We start from the raw sequence: 20,927 nt of genomic DNA on the forward strand, positions 1-20,927 counted from the left end.
GCAGCATGCCCTGCCCTGCGGGGGCTTGGGTCCGGCCAAGGCTGGTTGGTGGTCGCTCTGATGGTCCGATGCCGATGGCAAAACCTGAAGCTCATGGACCCCGCTCTGCGCTTTTCTGGGAAACGGGGATGTCTATCACCAGCTGGTGGGTCGCGTGAGTCTCCGTCATCAACTTCCATTGGGTGTCAGCGTTGCGGGGCCCACAGAGATTCAGTCACCGTGGCCCCAAACTCACCAGAGGCAGTGGGCGTTCACAAGCACGATTTTTAAAAAGTCGCCATTGGGCTCTGCCTGGGCCTGTGAGGCTGTGTGGACAAACCCTTTGGACCATAATCTGGGGCTTCAGCTTCCGATGCGATCAGCCAAAGTCACCAATTGGAGTCCAGCCTGTCCATGGAGCTGAGGCACTTTATCAGCGCGTAGGTCAGCACCCGTTGGCAGTCAGTAATACCATGATTTGCCGCTCAACCCCAACTATGACATTGGAGCGAAACAAACATTGTACCCTCTCAACTTACTGGAACCAGTCTCTGCTACTCACGTCGAATTGTTCACGTTTCCCGATGTGTGGCATCTCTGTGGCTGGAATAGAGACCTCCTAGGGCCCAGACGAAGTGGTTTGACGGTATGGTACGCGATGCCTGTGACTGGCCCACTTCAGCCCCGTCGCCAGTGTAGAATCCAAAGACAGAGATGTACGGTAGGATAAAATGAACTCTGGTTTATTTAGGTCTACACAAGTTACTCCACTAACAACTTCTCTCCCTGAAGGGCCACCCTCTTTGAGCTGCACCCAGGTCAGAGTTTTTATACAATGAGGTTCCCCCTTGTTAAGGGGACGTCCCGTCCCTAACTACCGGGGGAATTCAGACTCCGAAGTAATTACAAGGAACTGGATGGAGCAAAGTCCGTGGCCCCTGAGGAGGTCGTAACAACCTCAATACATGATCTATGTATTTGACGATCTATGTATTTTACTTCAGTTGCAATTTTCTTATTCAGCTTTAGATTCATCTGGTGAGATCTCTCCCGCAGCCGCACTACACTCTGACTATGGTCCTCTGTGCTTTCTTCCATTGTATCTCCACATCCATAGATTAGTAGATCATCCACCGTGGTTTCCACTTTGAGACAATCAGTGATGGTCTCATGTCTCTGTTGATTTTCTTCTGGAGTTGTGAAAATGCCAAACGGTGTTGTGTAACCATTCACATCACTCGAAGGACATCCAGAATGTCGTTCGGAAGCTTCTGCTTTCAACCAGCTTTACTTGGCATTAACCATCCTTCGCATTGACCGTACTGCTGATCCAGTCTGGAGGATTGTTACGTCATGGCTTCATCTGCAGAAAGTGCACCCAACTGGAGCTCCTCACAGACCGCATGGTTCAGTTGGAGCAGCAATTGGATGCACTTAGGAGCATGCAGGTGGCGGAAAGCGTCATAGATCGCAGTTATATAAATGTGGTCACAGTCAAGGTGCAGGCAGAGAAATGGGTGACCACCAGAAAGGGCAGGCAGTCAGTGCAGGAATCCCCTGTGGTTGTCCCCCTCTCGAACAGGTATACCCCTTTGGATACTGTCGGGGGGGATAGCCTATCAGGGGAAAACAGCAGCAGCCAGAGCAGTGGCACCACGGCTGGCTCTGATGTTCAGAAGGGAGGGTCAAAGCGCAGAAGAGCAATAGTAATAGGGGACTCTATAGTCAGGGGCACAGATAGGTGTTTCTGTGGACGTGAACGAGACTCCAGGATGGTATGTTGCCTCCCTGGTGCCAGGGTCCAGGACGGGTAGAGGGCATCCTGAAGGGGAAGGGCAAACAGGCAGAGGTCGTTGTACATATTGGTACTAACGACATAGGCAGGAAGGAGCATGAGGTCCTGCAGCAGGAGTTCAGGGAGCTAGGCAGAAAGTTAAAAGACAGGACCTCTAGGGTTGTAATCTCGGGATTACACCCTGTGCCACCTGCCAGTGAGGCTAGAAATAGGAAGATAGAGCAGCTAAACACGTGGCTAAACAACTGGTGTAGGAGGGAGCATTTCCATTATCTGGACCACTGGGAGCTCTTCGGGGGCAGGTGTGACCTATATAAGAAGGACGGGTTGCATCTAAACTGGAGAGGCATAAATATCCTGGCCGCGAGGTTTGCTAGTGTTACACGGGAGGGTTTAAACTAGTATGGCAGGGGGTGGGCATGGGAGCAATAGGTCAGAAGGTGAGAGCATTGAGGGAGAACTAGGGAATAGGGACAGTGGGGCTCTGAGGCAGAGCAGACAGGGAGAAGTTGCTGAACACAGCGGGTCTGGTGGCCTGAAGTGCATATGTTTTAATGCAAGAAGTATTACGGGTAAGGTAGATGAACCTAGAGCTTGGATTAGTACTTGGAACTATGATGTTGTTGCCATTACAGAGACCTGGTTGAGGGAAGGGCAGGATTGGCAGCTAAACGTTCCAGGATTTAGATGTTTCAGGCGGAATAGAGGGGGATGTAAAAGGGGTGGCAGAGTTGCGCTACTGGTTAGGGAGAATATCACAGCTGTACTACGGGAGGACACCTCAGAGGTCAGTGAGGCTATATGTGTAGAGATCAGGAATAAGAAGGGTGCAGTCACAATGTTGGGGGTTTACTACAGGCCTCCCAACAGCCAGCGGGAGATAGAGGAGCAGATAGGTAGACAGATTTTGGAAAAGAGTAAAAAGAACAGGGTTGTGGTGATGGGAGACTTCAACTTCCCCAATATTGACTGGGACTCACTTAGTGCCAGGGGCTTAGACGGGGCAGAGTTTGTAAGGAGCATCCAGTAGGGCTTCTCAAAACAATATGTAGACAGTCCAACTAGGGAAGGGGCGGTACTGGACCTGGTATTGGGGAATGAGCCCGGCCAGGTGGTAGATGTTTCAGTAGGGGAGCATTTCGGTAACAGTGACCACAATTCAGTAAGTTTTAAAGTGCTGGTGGACAAGGATAAGAGTGGTCCTAGGATGAATGTGCTAAATTGGGGGAAGGCTAATTATAACAATATTAGGCGGGAACTGAAGAACATAGATTGGGGGCGGATGTTTGAGGGCAAATCAACATCTGACATGTGGGAGGCTTTCAAGTGTCAGTTGAAAGGAATTCAGGACCGGCATGTTCCTGTGAGGAAGAAGGATAAATACGGCAATTTTCGGGAACCTTGGATAACGAGAGATATTGTAGGCCTCGTCAAAAAGAAAAAGGAGGCATTTGTCAGGACTAAAAGGCTGGGAACAGACGAAGCCTGTGTGGAATATAAGGAAAGTAGGAAGGAACTTAAGCAAGGAGTCAGGAGGGCTAGAAGGGGTCACGAAAAGTCATTGGCAAATAGGGTTAAGGAAAATCCCAAGGCTTTTTACACGTTCATAAAAAGCAAGAGGGTAGCCAGGGAAAGGGTTGGCCCACTGACGGATAGGCAAGGGAATCTATGTGTGGAGCCAGAGGAAATGGGCGAGGTACTAAATGAATACTCTGCATCAGTATTCACCAAAGAGAAGAAATTGGTAGATGTTGAGTCTGGAGAATGGTGTGTAGATAGCCTGGGTCACATTGAGATCCAAAAAGATGAGGTGTTGGGTGTCTTAAAAAATATTAAGGTACATAAGTCCCCAGGGCCTGATGGGATCTACCCCAGAATACTGAAGGAGGCTGGAGAGGAAATTGCTGAGACCTTGACAGAAATCTTTGGATCCTCGCTGTCTTCAAGGGATGTCCCGGAGGACTGGAGAATAGCCAATGTTGTTCCTCTGTTTCAGAAGGGTAGCAAGGATAATCCAGGGAACTATAGGCCGGTGAGCCTTACTTCAGTGGTAGGGAAATTACTGGAGAGAATTCTTCGAGACAGGATCTACTCCCATTTGGAAGCAAATGGACGTATTAGTGAGAGGCAGCATGGTTTTGTGAAGGGGAGGTCGTGTCTCACTAACTTGATAGAGTTTTTCGAGGTGGTCACAAAGATGATTGATGCAGGTAGGGCAGTGGATGTTGTCTATATGGACTTCAGTAAGGCCTTTGACAAGGTCCCTCATGGTCGACTAGTACAAAAGGTCACACGGAATCAGGGGTGAGCTGGCAAGGTGGATACAGAACTGGCTAGAAGGCAGAGAGTAGCAATGGAAGGGTGCTTTTCTAATTGGAGGGCTGTGACCAGTGGTGTTCCACAGGGATCAGTGCTGGGACCTTTGCTGTTTGTAGTATATATAAATGATTTGGAGGAAAATGTAACTGGTCTGATTAGTAAGTTTGCAGACAACACAAAGGTTGGTGGAATTGCGGATATTGGTGAGGACTGTCAGAGGATACAGCAGGATTTAGATTGTTTGGAGACTTGGGCGGAGAGATGGCAGATGGAGTTTAATCCGGACAAATGTGAGGTAATGCATTTTGGAAGGTCTAATGCCGGTAGGGAATATACAGTGAATGGTAGAACCCTCAAGAGTATTGAAAGTCAGAGAGATCTAGGAGTACAGGTCCACAGGTCACTGAAAGGGGCACCACAGGAGAAGGTAGTCAAGAAGGCATACGGCATGCTTGCCTTCATTGGCCAGGGCATTGAGTATAAGAATTGGCAAGTCATGTTGCAGCTGTATAGAACCTTAGTTAGGCCACACTTGGAGTGTAGTGTTCAATTCTGGTCGCCACATTACCAGAAGGATGTGGAGGCTTTAGAGAGGGTGCAGAAGAGATTTACCAGAATGTTGCCTGGTATGGAGGGCATTAGCTATGAGGAGCGGTTGAATAAACGCGGTTTGTTCTCACTGGAACGAAGGAGGTTGAGGGGCGACCTGATAGAGGTCTACAAAATTATGAGGGGCATAGGCAGAGTGGATAGTCAGAGGCTTTCCCCCGGGGTAGAGGGGTCAATTACTAGGGGGCATAGGTTTAAGGTGCTAGGCAGAAAGTTAAAAGACAGGACCTCGAGGGTTGTAATCTCGGGATTACTCCCTGTGCCACGTGCCAGTGAGGCTAGAAATAGGAAGATAGAGCAGACAAACACGTGGCTAAACAGCTGGTGTAGGAGGGAGGGTTTCGGTTATCTGGACCACTGGGAGCTCTTCCGGGGCAGGTGTGACCTGTATAAGATGGACGGGTTGCATCTAAACCGGAGAGGCATAAATATCCTGGCCGCGAGATTTGCTAGTGTCACACGGGAGGGTTTAAACTAGTATGGCAGGGGGGTGGGCACGGGAGCAATAGGTCAGAAGGTGAGAGCGTTGAGGGAGAACTAGGGAATATGGACAGTGTGGCTCTGAGGCAGAGCAGACGGGGAGAAGTTGCTGAACACAGCGGGTCTGGTGGCCTGAAGTGCATTTGTTTTAATGCAAGGAGCATTACGGGTAAGGCAGATGAACTTAGAGCTTGGATTACTACTTGGAACTATGATGTTGTTGCCATTACAGAGACCTGGTTGAGGGAAGGGCAGGATTGGCAGCTAAACGTTCCAGGTTTTAGATGTTTCAGGCGGGATAGAGGGGGATGTAAAAGGGGAGGCGGAGTTGCGCTACTTGTTCAGGAGAGTATCACAGCTATACAGCGAGAGGACACCTCAGAGGGCAGTGAGGCTATATGGGTAGAGATCAGGAATAAGAAGGGTGCAGTCACAATGTTGGGGGTATACTACAGGCCTCCCAACAGCCAGCGGGAGATAGAGGAGCAGATAGGTAGACAGATTTTGGAAAAGAGTAAAAACAACAGGGTTGTGGTGATGGGAGACTTCAACTTCCCCAATATTGACTGGGACTCACTTAGTGCCAGGGGCTTAGACGGGGCAGAGTTTGTAAGGAGCATCCAGGAGGGCTTCTTAAAACAATATGTAAACAGTCCAACTAGGGAAGAGGCGGTACTGGACCTGGTATTGGGGAATGAGCCCGGCCAGGTGGTAGATGTTTCAGTAGGGGAGCATTTCGGTAACAGTGACCACAATTCAGTAAGTTTTAAAGTACTGGTGGACAAGGATAAGAGTGGTCCGAGGATGAATGTGCTAAATTGGGGGAAGGCTAATTATAACAATATTAGGCGGGAACTGAAGAGCATAGATTGGGGGCGGATGTTTGAGGGCAAATCAACATCTGACATGTGGGAGGCTTTCAAGTGTCAGTTGATAGGAATACAGGACAGGCATGTTCCTGTGAGGAAGAAAGACAAATACGGCAATTTTCGGGAACCTTGGATGACGAACGATATTGTAGGCCTAGTCAATAAGAAAAAGGAGGCATTTGTCAGGGCTAAAAGGCTGGGAACAGACGAAGCCTGTGTGGCATATAAGGAAAGTAGGAAGGAACTTAAGCAGGGAGTCAGGAGGGCTAGAAGGGGTCATGAAAAGTCATTGGCAAATAGGGTTAAGGAAAATCCCAAGGCTTTTTACACTTACATAAAAAGCAAGAGGGTAGCCAGGGAAAGGGTTGGCCCACTGAAGGATAGGCAAGGGAATCTATGTGTGGAGCCAGAGGAAATGGGCGAGGTACTAAATGAATACTTTGCATCAGTATTCACCAAAGAGAAGGAATTGGTAGATGTTGAGTCTGGAGAAGGGGGTGTAGATAGCCTGGGTCACATTGTGATCCAAAAAGACGAGGTGTTGGGTGTCTTAAAAAATATTAAGGTAGATAAGTCCCCAGGGCCGGATGGGATCTTCCCCAGAATACTGAAGGAGGCTGGAGAGGAAATTGCTGAGGCCTTGACAGAAATCTTTGGATCCTCGCTGTCTTCAGGGGATGTCCCGGAGGACTGGAGAATAGCCAATGTTGTTCCTCTGTTTAAGAAGGGTGGCAGGGATAATCCCGGGAACTACAGGCCGGTGAGCCTTACTTCAGTGGTAGGGAAATTACTGGAGAGAATTCTTCGAGACAGGATCTACTCCCATTTGGAAGCAAATGGACGTATTAGTGAGAGGCAGCACGGTTTTGTGAAGGGGAGGTCGTGTCTCACTAACTTGATAGAGTTTTTCGAGGTGGTCACTAAGATGATTGATGCAGGTAGGGCAGTAGATGTTGTCTATATGGACTTCAGTAAGGCCTTTGACAAGGTCCCTCATGGTAGACTAGTACAAAAGGTGAAGTCACACGGGATCAGGGGTGAACTGGCAAGGTGGATACAGAACTGGCTAGGCCATAGAAGGCAGAGGGTAGCAATGGAGGGATGCTTTTCTAATTGGAGGGCTGTGACCAGTGGTGTTCCACAGGGATCAGTGCTGGGACCTTTGCTCTTTGTAGTATATATAAATGATTTGGAGGAAAATGTAACTGGTCTGATTAGTAAGTTTGCAGACGACACAAAGGTTGGTGGAATTGCGGATAGCGATGAGGACTGTCTGAGGATACAGCAGGATTTAGATTGTCTGGAGACTTGGGCGGAGAGATGGCAGATGGAGTTTAACCTGGACAAATGTGAGGTAATGCATTTTGGAAGGGCTAATGCAGGTAGGGAATATACAGTGAATGGTAGAACCCTCAAGAGTATTGAAAGTCAAAGAGATCTAGGAGTACAGGTCCACAGATCACTGAAAGGGGCTACACAGGTGGAGAAGGTAGTCAAGAAGGCATACGGCATGCTTGCCTTCATTGGCCGGGGCATTGAGTATAAGAATTGGCAAGTCATGTTGCAGCTGTATAGAACCTTAGTTAGGCCACACTTGGAGTATAGTGTTCAATTCTGGTCGCCACACTACCAGAAGGATGTGGAGGCTTTAGAGAGGGTGCAGAAGAGATTTACCAGAATGTTGCCTGGTATGGAGGGCATAAGCTATGAGGAGCGATTGAATAAACTCGGTTTGTTCTCACTGGAACGAAGGAGGTTGAGGGGCGACCTGATAGAGGTATACAAAATTATGAGGGGCATAGACAGAGTGGATAGTCAGAGGCTTTTCCCCAGGGTAGAGGGGTCAATTACTAGGGGGCATAGGTTTAAGGTGAGAGGGGCAAAGTTTAGAGTAGATGTACGAGGCAAGTTTTTTACGCAGAGGGTAGTGGGTGCCTGGAACTCACTACCGGAGGAGGTAGTGGAGGCAGGGACGATAGGGACATTTAAGGGACATCTTGACAAATATATGAATAGGATGGGAATAGAAGGATACGGACCCAGGAAGTGTAGAAGATTGTAGTTTAGTCGGGCAGTATGGTCGGCACGGGCTTGGAGGGCCGAAGGGCCTGTTCCTGTGCTGTACATTTCTTTGTTCTTTGTTGTTCTTTGTGAGAGGGGCAAGGTTTAGAGTAGATGTATAAGGCAAGTTTTTTACGCACAGGCTAGTGGGTGCCTGGAACTCGCTACCGGAGGAGGTGGTGGAAGCAGGGACGATAGTGACATTTAAGGGGCATCTTGACAAATACATGAATAGGATGGGAATAGAGGGATACGGACCCAGGATGTGTAGAAGATTGTAGTTTAGTCGGGCAGCATGGTCGGCACGGGCTTGGAGGGCCGAAGGGCCTGTTCCTGTGCTGTACATTTCTTTGTTCTTTGTTCTTTGTTCAATTACTCCCCTCTTTTCTAACTCTTCGATCTTCTCTGATAACCTGGACTTGAGGGCAGTTGGAACTCTTCATGGCCAATGTTGAATTGGTCTAACTCTCTCATCTACCTTTAGATATTCTCCTGGGAGATATCGCAACCCTATAAACATATCTTTGAACTCCTCTAAGATCTGTTCTTCCATCAATGGTGTTGTGCTGTGACACACTGAATCGCTGTTAGCCGCTCAGGTTACCAGTACAAGCTTGAGACTGGCTTTCGCTCAGATTAGTGGCCATTGTGGGTCATCTATGATCTGGAACCTGAGATTTTCATTCTTGCCATTGCATTGGGTTCTCATATTCATGTGTCCTCTTGGTGTGAGTATCATATAGCCTCATCATATAGCCTCATCATATAGCCTCATCATATAGCCTCATCATATAGCCTCATTATATAGCCTCATCATATAGCCTCATCATATAGCCTCATCATATAGCCTCATCATATAACCTCATCATATAACCTCATCATATAACCTCATTATATAGCCTCATCATATAGCCTCATCATATAGCCTCATCATATAGCCTCATCATATAGCCTCATCATATAACCTCATCATATAGCCTCATCATATAGCCTCATTATATAGCCTCATCATATAGCCTCATCATATAGCCTCATCATATAGCCTCATCATATAGCCTCATCATATAGCCTCATCATATAGCCTCATCATATAGCCTCATCATATAGCCTCATCATATAGCCTCATTATATAGCCTCAATCTCATTCTCGTGGGCTTCATTTTGACATCTCCAGGTTGAGCCATTTACACAGATCTGTGAAGGTTATTATGATGCACCTGGGTCTATTCGGCATTTCTGTTCACTTGATACGCTCCCTCTGTAGTCATCATGGTCACAGTCAAAAAACATTTGTCACCTTGACTATCTGAACCAACTTGTTGCATTGTGTATAATTCTTCATCAGACTCCTCTGCTTTTTTTTACAAGAATCATAGAATCCCTACAATGCAGAAGGAGGCCATTCAGCCCAACGAGTCTGCACCAACCATTTGAAAGACCACTCTGCACAGACCCAATCCCTGTCCTATCCTTGTAACCCCACTTTGGCATGAGAGACCCTTCGGTGGGAGCAAGTCTACTGAATGATGAGAAACTGACACTGAAGAAAGCAATAGATGGTCACTAAGGGACAGTTTATCACGACCAATCCACCTAACCTGCACACCCTTGGACTGTTGGAGGAAACCGGAGCACTCGGAGGAAACCCACGCACACACAGGGAGAACGTGCAAACTCCACAGTCACCCGAGGCCGGAATTGAACCCAGGTCCCTGGAGCTGTGAGGCAGCAGTGCTAACCACTCTGCCACCATGCTGCTAATCTCTCTCCAGTGGCCATCTTTGTCGCCTTGCTTTGTAAAATTCTGCGTGAAATGATTCCGCTTCTTACAATTCAAACACTGCGTTTCCCACACTGGGCAATTCTTCTTTCCCTGTGCATGCTGTACTCTGCAGTATTTGCATCCTGCCCTTTGACTATGATTGCTCCATTGTTTCAGCCTGGACTGTCTCTCAGAATAATGTATCTCCTGGTCTGCTCTACCATACATATACTCCAGCTGATATTTCACAACTTATGCATTTCAACACACATCTATTGCATTTTAAGTGTCAGTATCTCCTCTTTTTTTAATTTGATTTATTATTGTCACATGTATCAGTATACAGTGAAAAGTATTGTTTCTTGCATGCTGTACAAACAATGCACACCGTACACAGGGAAGGAAGGAGAGACTGCAAAATATAATGTTACAGTTATAGCAAGGTGTAGAGAAAAGATCAACTTAATACGATGTAGGTCCATTCAAAAGTCTGATGGCAGTAGGGAAGAAGCAGTTCTTGAGTCGGTTGGTACTTGACCTCAAACTTTAGTATCTTTTTCCTGACGGAAGAAGGTGGAAGAGAGTATGCCCGGGGTGAGTGGGGTCCTTAATTATGCTGGCTGCCTTTCTGAGGCAGCGGGAATTATAGATAAAGTCAATGGATGGGAGGCTTTCAGTAGACTTGCTCCCACTGAGGGGTCTCTCATGCCTCAGAGTAATCTATCTTTAATCATATTATCTCTGCCATCTGAATTCACATAATTCAGCCACTGCAGGACTGCAGTCACATACCATTTAATGATTTAATTTTCACTCTGAACTCTAGTGTTGAACACATCATGTTCATATGTATCATTCACTCGGGGTTCAAGGCTTTCAAAATCTTTCGGGTGAGTACTCTGTTTGGGAGACCATGGGCTGGATTCTCCAAACCCTGACGCCGAAATCTCGTTTGGCGACGGGGCGGAGAACCCCCGATGACGCCAAAATCGGGGGTGGCGCTGCTTTTGTGATGTCCCGCCCCCTAAAAAGTGGTGTACACATATCCACGGCCTCCGTATGTTGGCTGAGGCCTGCCCCCTGATGCTCCACCCCGACTGGCCGAGTTCCCGATGGCGTGGGACACGTGTGGTCTCACCTGTTGGGAACTCAGCGTGGCGGCTGCGAACTCAGTCCAGCACTGACATAGTTGGGGGAGGGCCGATCCGTGGGCAGGGGTGGACATATCCGGGGCTGGGGACACTGTGGTGGGCAGTCCGGGGCGCGCAAGCCCGACAATTTCGAAGGCCGGGTCCGCGTGTGGCATCCGCCATGAAGCACGGCACTGCCGCTGCCATGGACCCGGCAATTCTCCAGGTTGTATCGGAAGCTAGAGCCAGGGGCTTTATGCTGTCTGGCTGCTAGCTGTTTCACGAAAAAATTTCCGTCATGAAATGCCACCGTTTTCACGCTAGCGTGGGGACTTGGTCTCCAGAATGGAAAATCCAGCCCCTTGTTCCCCCAATGGTGGAGAATTGCAGCCAAATTATGATTCCCCTGGAAGCAGAAATCAAAATGCAATTCCATATCCCTTGCCATGCCAAATTATGCATGGTGAGGAATACGTGGGGATTCCCGAAGGAATCCCACTATTGGCTGCCCGCTGAAAATGGCAGTGTGATTGCATTGAACTTATCTCTCTTTGATGTGGTCAACGGGGTTTCACTCCCCTGTGGGCAGATCCTTCCATTTGGGGAGTCCCCGTGCAGTGTCTCCCTCTTCATTGGGTCCCCGTGCAGTGTCTCCCTCTTCATTGGGTCCCCGTGCAGTGTCTCCCTCTTCATTGGGTCCCCGTGCAGTGTCTCCCTCTTCATTGGGTCCCCGTGCAGTGTCTCCCTCTTCATTGGGTCCCCGTGCAGTGTCTCCCTCTTCATTGGGTCCCCGTGCAGTGTCTCCCTCTTCATTGGGTCCCCGTGCAGTGTCTCCCTCTTCATGGGGTCCCTGGGAGGATTCCCCTATTAGGGCTCTGGTAGAGGTGAAGTGGGCAGGTAATGGGTGGGGACCGGAGAATCACAGACAGCGAGAGCACAGGGTGCCAGGCCGACCCATTTGCAAAGATTTCCATGCTCCCGCTGGCATGCGGTCATGGGCCTCGAGCCTTTCTGTGTTTCTAGATTCTGTCATCTCTGCATCATTTTTAGGATTCAAAAATCTATTTTTTCTTTGTTTCCTGACACCATGTTCCATATATAAGGAGCAGTTTTCATCAGTGTCCTGTCTTAGTGAGAGTCTTTATTGAACTGCCTTAAGTTGTCTGCCTCCAGAAGCAGCCTCATGGCATAGTCAAATGTCTATGGAAAGCCAGAGGTGTCAATCAGACTGGTTACATTTCAAAACCCAAATAGGACAAGTGAGTTCTCTGTGGCCAATTAATGAACACTTGAGAGCTGTTTCCCACTCAGCCTCAATTTCCAGACAGGGGCAGGGGAGTGTGAGGGGAGGGGTTCCTTCACCAACGGCCTCCTTGTAACATTGGCCGACCCCCCAATCCCTCTTGGTATGTCCCCCTCCCACAACAACTCCCTCCCTCGCCCCCCCCCCCCCACCTTTCACCTGCACCAACACCTGAGTTCAAGTCACCTGCATGACACTGACAGTGATGCTGGCCGATATAAAGCTATCTGCCCAGTGAGAGAGCATTGCTTACACAGTGTGGTAATCACCACTGTTGTATATATTAGGAGATGTGTGGTAAGGCCCTGTACTACAGATACGGGGGTAGGCCCTGCCTGCTGGCTCTGCCCAGTAGGCGGAGTATAAATATGTGTGCTCCCCATACAGCAGCCATTTCACCAGCTGCTGTAGGAGGCCACACATCTTAGAGTAATAAAGCCTCAGTTGTATTCAACTCTCGTCTCTGTGCAATTGATCGTGCATCACACAGCAACACATCTGTCAGCTGACAAATGGAACTATCGCTGTTTCAAACAATCTGCTGACTGATGAACCTTTAGCTGCATGATTGGGGAAGGCAGTGGGACTTTAGGATAAGTGTTGAACAGTGTGTTGAACAGTTGTTACACTGTCCTTAAACCCTATCTGGGAGGGCTGGCTCTGCCCACAGCGATTGGTCAAAATGTCAATTTAAAACATTTTTTTGAAGGTAACTACGGCAAATTGGTAGATGTCGTCCCAAAAAAGAAAAAAGAAGGGAAGGTGGATGAGAGCGAGGAGAAGAAATCTTTGTTGGATGCAAGAGATTCTGAAGATGAGCTGGAGAATGCTGAAACCAGTTCACTGCCAAAACAGAATTCAGTCACACCCCCTGCAAAAGCAGAGAGTACTGAATTTGACAGGTATGCTCAAACATTCAATGCAAGCTGCTAAATAGGTTGTGTTTTTAAAGTTCATCCTTGTGATGTGGGCCTCACTGACAAGGCCCGCATTTATTGATCATCCCTAGTTGTTCTGATCCATTTTTTTGAAGGTAGTTGGAAGCTCGAGGACTCAGTGACCCTGTGAAAATGAGGGAATGATAATATATGACGAAGTGAGATGTCTGACCGGGAGGTGATGCTATTGTTCAGGTCTTCTTTGCACTGAAGGTTTCACAGAGAAACTTTGAAGCTAATGGAATGAGTCACTTGTTTCAGAATATGCAGCCTCTGACCTACTTTTGAAGCCAAGTTGTGATTGTATGTTTTTTCAGTTTAATATGTGGCAAGGATTAGTGGCAAGCCAAAGGATTGGAAAAGTTTTAAAACCAACAAAAGATCATTAAAAAGAGGGAGAAGGTAAACTATGAAGGCAAACACAGAGCTTCTTTGAACATAAAAATGAAAAGAGATGCCAAAGTGAACATAGGCCCTTAGAGAATGAGACTGGAGAATAATAATAGAGAACCAGGAAATAGCAGAAGAGTTAAATAAATATTTTGCATCAGTCTTCACGGGGGATAACACTAATAACAAAACGGGGGGGGGGGGGGGGGGGGGGGGAGGAAATATATACATTAACTGTCAGTGGAGAATAGTATTCGGGAAACTAATGGGGCTGAAGGTGGATAACTCCCTTGGATCTGATGGGTTGCATCCCAGGATATTAATGGAAGCAGCTCCAGAGATAGTGAATGCACCGGGAGCAATCTTCCAAGAATCCTTAAATTCTGGAAAAGTCCCAAAGGATTGGAAGACTGCCAATGTAACACCCAGATTCAAAAAGGGAGAGAGGCAAAAAAACAAGTAACTACAGGCCAGTTAGCTTAACTTCTGTCAATGGGAAAATGTTGGAGTCCAGTATAAAGGATGTAATAGCAGAGCATTTAGAAATACATAATATAATCCAGCAGGGTCAGCATGGCTTCATGACTGGGAAATCATGGCTGACAATTTTTTTAGAAAGCTTTGAGGTGGTAACGAGCAGGATAGATAAAGGATGCAATAATTGTAGGAATTTCAGAAATATTGGGCACAATCTTCCCAAAAGGTCCCGGAATGAGCATGTTTAGCCGCATGTTTCCTGGCACTAGCAGTGCCGAGATACACATGGCTATTCAACGTGACTCGTGTTGAATAAGCAACCTGAACGAGGAACGCGATGCTGAGGCTGCACATAGTCCCGTTTCTTACAACGGGGAGCTCAGCTCGCCGGAACTCCCCAGTCCAGCGAGAGATTGGGGCGCCCACAAAAGAAATCCCGGATCTCCCCCCAGCCCGAACGCAACATGAGAGGGTCCCCGAAACCCCAACACCCACAGTAGGCAACCTCGGCCCAAAAATGCCAGTTTGGCACCTTTGCAATGCCAACCTGGCACCATGGCATTATCCCTGCTGGCTGGCGGTGCCACCTGGACACATTCCCGAGGTACCTGAGGCTTTGAGATTCAATCCCTTTACCTCGGGGACTCAGGCGAATGCCATTTGGGGTCTCCCAGGGGATTTGAGGCCCCCCAGCTGCATGATCTTTGAGCAGTGTCCCTGTTGGCTGGCAGTGCCACCTAGACACCTTGGCAGTGCTTGGCTTCCACCGGCCACGCTGCGTCGCGGCAAGATGCTTTTCTGGCAGTGTGGCTGGAAGATTGCGCCCATTATATTCTATGCATTTGATGCAGTAACGGTTAAACGCCTTGGAAAGAAAAAATGAATTGGAGACTCTTAATTTTTTTTTAATGTTTGGAAAGAATCCTACTTTGAACCGTTCGGAATCAGGGTGCAGGTAAGGCATTGTAAAAAGCTTGGGCTAATGGGGTTTTGTTTGGATTAAGAGGGGTTCTCCGTTAATCAGATTAAGATTGGTAAAATGATGTAATAACTGGGTGGAGCTAAAGTATCAGGTATTTTATAGTAAAGCAGGTCAGTTGAGTTCTAGATGGAGCTTTGAACAGAAGTTAAGCATTTTTCTCCCATTGCAGTTTAGTTAAAGATATGTCTGTAGACAGATTAGCAGTTTCTTTCCAAGCAGTTCAGAATTGTCTGATTAGAAGGTGATCTGAAAGAAGCTGAGAAGCAGCTTCTGAACAGATACAGCCAGAGTTTCTGCATGATTCTGACAGGATTCAGGTCTTTTCTTTAAAATAATCTCAGAGAACATCTCTGGAAAGCAGGCATTCCTGAATGCTAACTGGATTTAACAGTGGATTGAGAGCTGAGATGGTTTTGTTGATTGAGTGGGAATAAAGATAGCAGTTAAGGGTTATTGTGTCGCTGTATTGATTAGCATTGTTTATGGGGTAATTGTAGCTATTTTCTGGTGCAATTTTAAAGATATTTTAACACTCTGTCAGTAATAAAGTTTGATTTAATTTACCATATCCAGATTACTTTGTGAAATCACTCCTGGAGTGAGGTACCCTTTCCTCCCAGTCTTACAAAAGTAAAATAAAACATTGGATTTTCTGTCCAGTATCACAGCCATTGTTGGGGTCTGGTCTGAGATTGCAATAAGGGGAACCAGTAGATGTAATATATTTGAATTTCCAAAAAGCATTCAATAAGGTGCGGCACAAAAGGCAACTTAATAAGATAAGCGCCCATAGAATCATAGAATTTATAGTGTAGAAGGAGGCCATTCGGCTCATCGAGTCTGCACCGGACCTTGGAACGAGCACCCTACTTAAGCCTACGCCTCCACCCTACCCCCTGTAATCCCACCGAAAGTTTGAGACACTGAGGGGCAATTTAGCATGGCCAATCCACCTAATGCACATCTTTGGACTGTGGGAGGAAACGGGGGCACCTGGACGAAACCCACGCACACACGGGGAGGATGTGCAGACTCCACACAGACAGCAACCCAGCAGGCTATCGAACCCGGGACCCTGGCGCTGTGAAGCAACAGTGCTAACCACTGTGCTACCGTGCTGCCCATACACATCTCTGGCAGGTCATTTCAACACTGCTCTCCCTGTCCTTATTCACACCAATTCCCACTCGCCTATCACCCATGGTCTCACTGACCTACATTGGTTTGAGCAATGCCTCAATTTTAAAATTCTCATCCTTTATTTCAACTCCATCCATGGCCTTACCTCTCCCTATCTTTGGAATCTCTTCCAGCTGCATAACCCTGTGAGATATCTGCATTCCTCTTGTGCATTTCCAGTAATAATTACTCTGACATTGGTTTCATAGATTATCATAGAATTTACAGTGCAGAAGAAGGCCATTGGGCCCATCGAGTCTGCACCGGCTCTTGGAAAGAGCACCCTACCCAAACTCAACACCTCCACCCAATCCCTATAACCCAGTAACCCCACCCAACACTAAGGGCAATTTTGGACACTAAGGGCAATTTATCATGGCCAATCCACCTAACCACATCTTTGGACTGTGGGAGGAAACCGGAGCACCCGGAGGAAACCCACCCAGACACTGGGAGGACGTGCAGACTCCGCACAGACAGTGACCCAAGCCAGAATCGAACCTGGGACCCTGGAGCTGTGAAGCAATTGTGCTATCCACAATGCTACCGTGCTGCCTTGCATCCAGCTGCCTGGGTCTAAGCTCTGGAACTTCCTCCCTAATCTTCGCTAGGCTGGATTCTCCGCAGTCTGGCGGCGAAATTGCGTTCGTCGCGGGGCTGCAGAGAATTCCCGTTTACGTGGAAATCGTAGCTGGCGCCGCTCCCGCGGTTCTCTGGTCCCCAGAGAATCACTCGCATGAGATTTACGCGGCGCGACTAGGAGGCCATTGGCAGAGGCCCCCCTGCGATTCTCGGGGGAAAACTGGCCGAGTTACCGACGCCGTGTTTCTAATCACATATTGGCCGTCGGGAACCTCGGGTGACGGCTGTGGACTGAGTCCGTGGCCACCCTGGGGGGGGGGGGGGGGGAATCAAGCACTAGGGGCGCCTCATGGGTGGCCAGGGCAGCAATCGGGCTACTCGGATCCACGGGCACGTGCCATTTCGGAGGGGCCTACATTATCGATGTCTGTCTGCGGTCCGAGTCCCCCATTGCGTACGGCGTGGCTGCTGCAGGTTGCCGCCGTGCGCATGCACGGACTCTAGACCAGAAGTGCGGGGCCTGTATCTGCAGCTGAAGCTGCAAGAAGCATTCCGGGGCCCTGCCAGTACTGGGTGAATTTCTCTTCAGAGAGCCGACAGGATGTGATGGGCCAAATGGCCTCCTCCTGCGCTGTAATTATGCTGTGAAGTTGCTCCTTACAACTGATATTTTTGACTAAGTTTTTGGTTGTTAACCTTAACTTGTTATTTGGTCTGTTGTAAAATTTTGTCTGGTAAAGCTCCTGCGAAGCATCTTGGGACAGTTTATTCTGTTAAAGGTTCTATATAAATGCACATTGTTGTTGTTGGTGTTGGATACTCAACGATTGCAGTTATATTGAAGGTCAAAGGAAGATGTCTCAGCTTTCTCTTCATCATGAGGAATGGTAGACATGGAGATCATTGCATCCTATAAGGGAACTCTAGATTAATATTTACATCCACAAACCTCTTTCCTTCTGATTTGTTTGTTTCAGGTCATATAGTTGCATTCCGTACCTGTACGAGAAACCATGTGTGTACGTCTGGAGCTCTTGGGAAGAGTATTCTTGGCGATTGTATAATTCCAATATCCTTGCAAAGATCACAGAGAGACTGGTAGGTGCATTACTGAGACTCGGGAAATTTGTTTCAACTTGGTGTGAGAATCCTTTAAGACAAAGGTTATCAGTCTTTCAATGAAAATTAGCTTTCAGTTATTCTCCTTATAAACATTTACTCTAGATATAGCCATAAATTTACATTTGTGCTCAAAGAATCATAGAATCATAGAATTTACAGTGCAGAAGGAGGCTATTCGGCCCATCGAGTCTGTACCGTACCTTGGAAAGAGCACCCCACTTAAGCCTGCACCTCCACCCTATCCCTGTAACCCTACCTAACCTTTTGGACACTAAGGGCAATTTATCATGGCCAATCCCCTAACCTGCACATCTTTGGACTGTGGGAGGAAACCGGAGCACCCGGAGGAAACCCACGCACACACGGGGAGAAGGTGCAGACTCCACACAGTCACCCAAGGCCGGAATTGAACACGGGACCCTGGAGCTGTGAGCAGCAGTGCTAACCACTGTGCCACTGTGCTGCCCAAGATTGGAATATATTCCAGCCTAAATAACGCAGTGAGAAAAAGTGGGGAAAGATAAGTTTTTAAAATTCATTTATGGAATGTGGGTGTCGCTGGCTGCTTCATTTCAGAGTTAACCAAATTGCTGTGGGTCTGGAGTCACATGTAGGCCAGACCGGGTCAGGACGGCAGATTTCCTTCCCTAAAGGATATTAGTGAACCCGATGGGTTTTTACGACAATGGCTTCTTGATCATTATTAAACTATTTCATTTAGTGAATTAAAATATTAGCACATGCCATGGTGGGTTTTGAACTCTGGTCCCTAGATCTTTCCCTGGGTGTCAGGATGATTATTCTACTGACAATACCACGGTCCTACCACCTCCCCAAGGAGGAAAGAAACGGGCGAATCAGTGACATTTTCCAACAATTAAAGGTGATCTTTAAACTTTGTGCCAGGGTTTTACCAGATTTGAGCAGGCAGTCAGTGATGCTGCATTATGGGATGTCACAAAGAGACAGGGGCCATTGATATTCACATTGTTCAGTTGGAGAAATCCAAACTTCATCCCATTTTCCACTTGCTTCCCTCTTTCTACTATTTAAATATTTTTCACCAAGAGATTTGTTGGTCACTACATCCACCCGCAGAAATAGTGAAGGATTCTCTGGTGGCGGTGAATTCGGGACACAGCAGGGGCGGGATTCACGCCAGCCCCCGGCGATTCTCCGACCCGGTGGGGGGTTGGAGAATTCCGCCCCGGGCCCCACCGGGTCGGAGAATCGCCGGGGGCTGGCTTGAATCCCGCCCCTGCCGATTCTCTGCCCGCGATGGTCCCGCCGCTGTCAACCCACGCCAGCCGGCATGGATTGAACCGCCTTTCGAACGGCGGGACAAGGCGGCGTGGGCGGGCTCCGGGGTCCTGAGGGGGGGGGGCATGGGGCGATCTGGCCCCGGGGGGTGCCCCACGGTGGCCTGGCCCGCGATCGGGGCCCACCGATCCGCGGGCGGGCCTGTGCCGTGGGGGCACTCTTTTCCTTCCGCCTTCGCCATGGTCTCCACTATGGCAGAGGCGGAAGAGACCCCCTCCACGGCGAATGCGCGGGGATGCCGTGAGCGGCCGCTGACGCTCCCGTGCATGCGTCGCACGGCAAAGTCATTTCCGCGCCAGCTGGCATGGCGCCAAAAGCCTTTCACGCCAGCCGGCGGGGCGGAAATCTGTCCAGCGCGGGCCTAGCCCCTCAAGGTGAGGGGTCGGCCCCTCAAGCTGTGGAGAATTCCGCACCTTTGGGGCGGCGCGATGCTGGACTGATTCGCGCCGTTTTTGGCGCCGGTCGGCGGACATCGCGCCGATTGTGGAGAATCCCGCCCCAGGTTTCTCTCGCACAGGCCCATCTCCTGCTTCCTCTCAGCCCAACAGTGGATTTTGTTTCTCGCACATCTTCACAAGCACTGCTTTTCGCCTTGGGGAAGAGTAGGAGGATTCCCGTGCTGATCAGCAGCGTTATGAACAAGTCCAAGCATTGGACATGAACCCAGAGCTTCTGGTCTAGAGGCGAGGGTGCTACCCATTTAGCACAAGAATTGATGTTACGCATTGAGCTGAATTGTCCTCTTTCTGGGAGCAGTCAACAGGAGGGCAGAGGAATTTAAACGATTGACTGTTTTTGAAGAAGGGCAATGTCAGCGATCATTTGGCTTTTTAAGAAGGATGTTTTAATAAAGGATGTTGAAAGAGCAGTAATGTTTAATTCTCTCCATTTTTTCTCCCTTTTCCAGGAGGATGGTCTTGATGAAGTGAAGCACATGCTGAAGAGACCAAAATCAGAGGCACAGAGTCACCTTCAGCGAACCTTGAATGAGTTTGTCGCAGGATGCAGGTCTTGTCAGCTTTATACATCACACAGTACAAAAGATATCAGAGTCCTTCCCCATGCATTAGAGAGTCTAAGTATGGCAAATTTCGGGAACTTTGGATAACGAGAGATATTGTAGGCCTCATCAAAAGAAAAAGGAGGCATTTGTCAGGGCTAGAAGGCTGGGAAAAGGCAAAGCCTGTGTGAAATATAAGGAAAGTAGGAAGGAATTTAAGCAAGGAGTCAGGAGGGCTAGAAGGGGTCACGGAAAGTCATTGGCAAATAGGGTTAAGGAAAATCCCAAGGCTTTTTACACGTACATAAAAAGCAAGATGGTAGCCAGGGAAAGGGTTGGCCCACTGAAGGATAGGCAAGGGAATCTATGTGTGGAGCCAGAGGAAATGGGCGAGGTACTAAATGAATACTTTGCATCAGTATTCACCAAAGAGAAGGAATTGGTGGATGTTGAGTCTGGAGAAGGGGGTGTAGATAGCCTGGGTCACATTGAGATCCAAAAAGACGAGGTGTAAATATTAAGGTAGATAAGTCCCCAGGGCCTGATGGGATCTACCCCAGAATACTGAAGGAGGCTGGAGAGGAAATTGCTGAGGCCTTGACAGAAATCTTTGGATCCTCGCTGTCTTCA

The 20,927-nt window shown here is 48.3% G+C and overlaps 1 protein-coding gene across 1 annotated transcript in view; it reads left to right on the forward strand.

The window, feature by feature from the left end:
- fer1l4 (fer-1 like family member 4) overlaps window positions 1–20,927 on the forward strand; it is a 527,478-nt gene that overhangs the window by 201,198 nt on the left and 305,353 nt on the right. The window contains exons 17-19 of the mRNA XM_072515422.1: window positions 13,017–13,209; window positions 17,833–17,953; window positions 20,205–20,305. Of these exons, the coding sequence (XP_072371523.1) occupies window positions 13,017–13,209; window positions 17,833–17,953; window positions 20,205–20,305 (415 nt within the window). The remainder of the gene's footprint in view (window positions 1–13,016; window positions 13,210–17,832; window positions 17,954–20,204; window positions 20,306–20,927) is intronic.

The sequence above is a fragment of the Scyliorhinus torazame genome, chromosome 8 (genome assembly GCF_047496885.1).
Source record: "Scyliorhinus torazame isolate Kashiwa2021f chromosome 8, sScyTor2.1, whole genome shotgun sequence".
NCBI classification, from domain to species: Eukaryota; Metazoa; Chordata; class Chondrichthyes; order Carcharhiniformes; family Scyliorhinidae; genus Scyliorhinus; species Scyliorhinus torazame.